At 44.9% G+C, this 4,710-nt stretch overlaps 1 protein-coding gene across 1 annotated transcript; it reads right to left on the minus strand.

Annotated features, from left to right (window-relative positions):
- On the minus strand, nt 1-987 carry LOC122486576 (olfactory receptor-like protein OLF4). The gene has a single exon (XM_043585922.1). It carries the CDS (start codon nt 967-969, stop codon nt 1-3), a length of 969 nt encoding a protein of 322 aa, XP_043441857.1. The 5' UTR covers nt 970-987.
- Nucleotides 988-4,710: the final 3,723 nt, after the last annotated feature.

Genomic DNA, 4,710 nt, shown 5'->3' on the forward strand with positions numbered 1-4,710 from the left:
TCATGGGCACGTCATTTGCCTCGGGATGATTGTCCCATGCATTGCTGGAACCCCAACAAATCTTTTCAGAGCCCTCTTTATGTCTCTGTTCCTCAGGCTGTAGATGAAGGGGTTCAGCATGGGCGTGACCACCGTGTACATCACTGAGGCTGTGGCACTTGAGTGGGAGCTCTGGGTAGTAGCAGAGCTGAGGTACACACCTAGGCTGGTAGAATAAAATAAGGAGACAACCGACAGGTGAGACGCACAGGTGGAAAATGCCTTATACTTGCCCTGAGCTGATGAGATCCCACGGATGGAGGAAACTATCTTAGAGTAAGAGTAAAGGATCCCGGCCAACGAAGCACCACCCAGCAGCATAGCTGCAAGATACATCACCAAGTTATTAATAAAGGTGTCAGGACAGGCAAGTTGGATCATCTGATTGAGTTCACAGAAAAAGTGGGAGATTTCCAAGGTTGTACAGAAGGACAGCCCCAACACCATTAAGGTTTGTAACAAGGAATTCAGGACACACATGATCCAGGACACCAGAACCACCAGTCCACAGAGCCGGGGATTCATGATGACCATGTAGTGTAGGGGGTGACAGATGGCCACAAAGCGGTCATAGGCCATCACTGTCAGAAGAAAGATGTCTAATCCTGCAAAGAGCAGGAAAAAATACATCTGTGTGATGCAGTTCTCATAGGTTATGTGTTTGCTCTGTGTCTGGATGTTCCAAAGCATCTTTGGGACGGTGGTGGAGGTGAAGCAGATGTCTACAAAGGACAGGTTGGCCAGGAAGAAGTACATGGGGGTGTGGAGGCAGGAGTCAGAGCTGACGGCCAGGATGATGAGCAGGTTCCCAAACACAGTGATCAGGTACATGGAGAGGAAAAGCCCAAATATGAGGGGCTGCAGTTTTGGTCTCTCTGAAAATCCCAGAAGAAAAAAATCTGAAATTTGTGTATCATTTCCTGGATTCATGTGCTGGAGGTGACTACCAGGGAACAAAAAAAAAAAAAAAAAAAATAACATGACTGATTTTCTCAATAATGAACATTGCAAATATCATTGAAATTCTACAATTCTTATTTTGCATTCAAAAGTGAATATCCATCGTTTCTGTATGGAACTTGTCCCCGCTCAGCATCTCCTTGCCAGCTCTGAATAGGTATTCACTTCCCACACTTAACATTTTCCCCAAGTGCTCATATTTTCTATACTTTTAATGAGGAATTCTGTCACCCGTTTGAGGAATAACCTTGAGCACTGACTAACCTTCACACAAAGCGTATAAGTGTCTAGAAACAAAAGCCTGGAGAGTTCAGTGATGGAGAAAGGGGATAAGCAAATAAAGACCAGATAAAATATGGAGGTGACAGGTGCCGTGAGGAAAAACAAAGCCTGTGTAAAGGGAAGCGTGGATGGAGGGATGGCTCTTCCGGGTTGTTCGGGCACACCGGCACACACGTAAACTGAGCCCTCGAGGAGACAGGAGACACGAGGTCCTCTGGGGAAGAGCGAGCCCGGCGGAGGGAACTGTGAGTGCGATGGCTCTGAGGAAAGACGTGGGTTTTTCTAAATTAAGTTTTTAAAGCATGAGGGTGGTCGACACACCAGGTCACGTTAGTTTGGGGGGCGCCACACAGTGATTCAACAAGTGTCAACATCACGCCCTGCTCACCAGGCATGGAGCTGCCATCTGTCACCACACAGCCTGTGACAGCATCACGGACAGTATTCCCTCCGCTGGGCCTTTCCCTCCTCTGAGTCTCCCCTTCCTGAACATGGAAGGAATTCCTTAACCGGAAGCCAGTGTCTCCCACTCCCCTTCACCATCCTGCCTTTTGTTGTTTGCATATTGTGTTAAAGACCCAGGCTCAAAAGAAAGCCAGTGTGTCCAGGGGAAGGAGCGAGAGGAAGAGTGATGAGAGGTGGTGGCAGGGAATGTTGAGGAATGAGGTGGCCTCCCGGACACCGATGAAACTTCCCGGCACAAAGAACCCCTCCTTCACCCCTCCCTGGAGAATGAACCCTCAATTCCATACCTTCCAACACTTGGCTTGCCTCCCCTGACCGACCCACCAGCTTTACACTCACACCGCCTCACCCCTTCGATCTCACACACACCGAGCCTGAGTTGTAGCTTCTCCGGAAGGCCCGGCTCAGGTCTCGGAGCCTCTACACCCCTGCTTCCCTCTGCTTGGAGTCACCCCCTGGTCCGTTTGGAGTTTTTCACCTCTTCTCTATCCTGAAAGTCCTATCTCCTGTTTCTGAAGCAAGGAGTCCTCTCCCTCATGAGTCTTCGTGGGTATAGTTCCTTTTAATATTCTCACAGCCTATTAAATAGTCTATTAAATAGTCTATTAAATAGCTTCCAGCTACCAATCTCTCTGAACCTTTCCTGAAATACCTGCTGAGCTCTGAGCCTCACCTGGATGGGGTCTGTGAGAGGAACGTCTCCAGGTGGAAGTCTGAATTCCTTCCTGTTGGTTGATGATCGAGAGTGAAGCTGTATTCCCAGAACAGGAAGGAGTGAAGCATTCAAGCCAGGCTGAAGAATCCAAATGCAAAAACCACGTCTCCTCCAGCTTCGGGTTAACCATGTCTGGATCTGCAGCAGAGGAAATATTTATAGCTCCTTATGTTTGCTGTATCTGTTCTCTGCACCAACTCCTTAGACACGTTTCCCATTATTACTCCAACCCCTGAGCCCATCTCCCCATGGGAACATATCTGGACAGCATGGAATTTTTCCTGTAGATTCTCTGTTCCCAAGATACAGGTTAGAATTCAGGCATATCCGATTTTTATTACTCCTCCTCGAACTTTCCTGGCTTCCAGAGCTCTAACATTGAAACTTTTCACAGACCTGAGTGAAAGTTTTTTTCCAAATCTATGGCTCAGGAACCTGTGTTGACTATGACCCTTGGTTCTTTAAAACATGGGTTGTGATCAAAACCACACTCAGGTATCACCTCACGCCAGTCAGAGTGGCCAAAATGAACAAATCAGGAGACTATAGATGCTGGAGAGGATGTGGAGAAACGGGAACCCTCTTGCACTGTTGGTGGGAATGCAAATTGGTGCAGCCGCTCTGGAAAGCAGTGTGGAGGTTCCTCAGAAAATTAAAAATAGACCTACCCTATGACCCAGCAATAGCACTGCTAGGAATTTATCCAAGGGATACAGGAGTACTGATGCATAGGGCCACTTGTACCCCAATGTTCATAGCAGCACTCTCAACAATAGCCAAATTATGGAAAGAGCCTAAATGTCCATCAACTGATGAATGGATAAGGAAATTGTGGTTTATATACACAATGGAATATTACGTGGCAATGAGAAAAAATGAAATATGGCCTTTTGTAGCAACGTGGATGGAACTGGAGAGTGTGATGTTAAGTGACATAAGCCATACAGAGAAAGACAGATACCATATGGTTTCACTCTTATGTGGATCCTGAGAAACTGAACAGGAACCCATGGGGGAGGGGAAGGAAAAAAAAAAGAGGTTAGAATGGGAGAGAGCCAAAGCATAAGAGACTGTTAAAAACTGAGAACAAACTGAGGGTTGATGGGGGGTGGGAGGGAGGAGAGGGTGGGTGATGGGTATTGAGGAGGGCACCTTTTGGGATGAGCACTGGGTGTTGTATGGAAACCAATTTGTCAATAAATTTCATAAAAAATAAATAAATAAATAAAAATAAAAGCACACACAAAAAAAATAAAATAAATAAAACATGGGTTGTGGTGGGAACACAACTCCTGATAGTCTAGAAAATACCTATTCCCTCTCCACCAAGCAAAGATGTGCTCATTTGCTGGAAAACCATGGGTACAATAATCCTTGGATTCATCATTCTTTTGACAAATCAACTAGGAGTTTTGTATTTTTAATACAGGTTAAAAGTTGACATTTATAAAACATTTGGTAATTCTAGGTGTATTACAAAGCTGTAGTCATCAAGACAGTATGGTACTGACACAAAAACAGACACACAGATCAATGAAACACAATAGAGAACCCAGAAATGGACCCACAATGATACGGGCAATCTTCACCAAGCAGGAAAGAATATCCAATGGAAAAAAGGCGGTCTCTTCAAAAATGATGCTGGAAAATTGGGTGGCAACAGGCAACGTCAGCTGGATCACTTGCTTACACCATACACAAAAATAAATTCAAAATTCCAAAAGACCTAAACGTGAGGCAGGAAACCATCAAAATCCTGGAGGAGAACACAGGTAGCTATTTCTTTGGCCTTGGATTTAGCAACTGCTTATTAGACATGTTGCAGGAGGCAAGGGAAGCAAAAGCAAACATGAACTATTGGACCTTCACCAAAGTAAAATCTTCTGCACAGTGAAGAAAACAAGCAAGAGAATTGAAAGGCTGCCCAAAGAATGGGAGAAGATGTTTGTGAATGACACATCAGATAAATATTCGTGTGTGTGTATGTGTGTGTGTTTGTGTTCCACATTTTCCTTATCCATTCATTTATTGATAGACACTTAGGTTGCTTCTATATCTTGTCTGTTGTAAAGAATGCTGCAATAAACCTAGGGGTGCGTATATCTTTTCAATTTAGCATTTTTGTTTTCTTTGGAAACAGTAGTGGAATTCTTGGATCGTAAGGTAGTCCTATTTTTAAATTTTGAGGCCCCTCCACACCGTTTTCCACAGTGGCTGCACCAGTTTGCATTCCGACCCAAAGTGTGCAA

This window comes from Prionailurus bengalensis, chromosome A2 (assembly GCF_016509475.1).
Source record: "Prionailurus bengalensis isolate Pbe53 chromosome A2, Fcat_Pben_1.1_paternal_pri, whole genome shotgun sequence".
Classification (NCBI taxonomy): domain Eukaryota; kingdom Metazoa; phylum Chordata; class Mammalia; order Carnivora; family Felidae; genus Prionailurus; species Prionailurus bengalensis.

Bases quoted from the DNA above. Each gene is read 5' to 3' on its own strand.
- LOC122486576 (XM_043585922.1), bottom strand. From the start codon at position 969: ATGAATCCAGGAAATGATACACAAATTTCAGATTTTTTTCTTCTGGGA.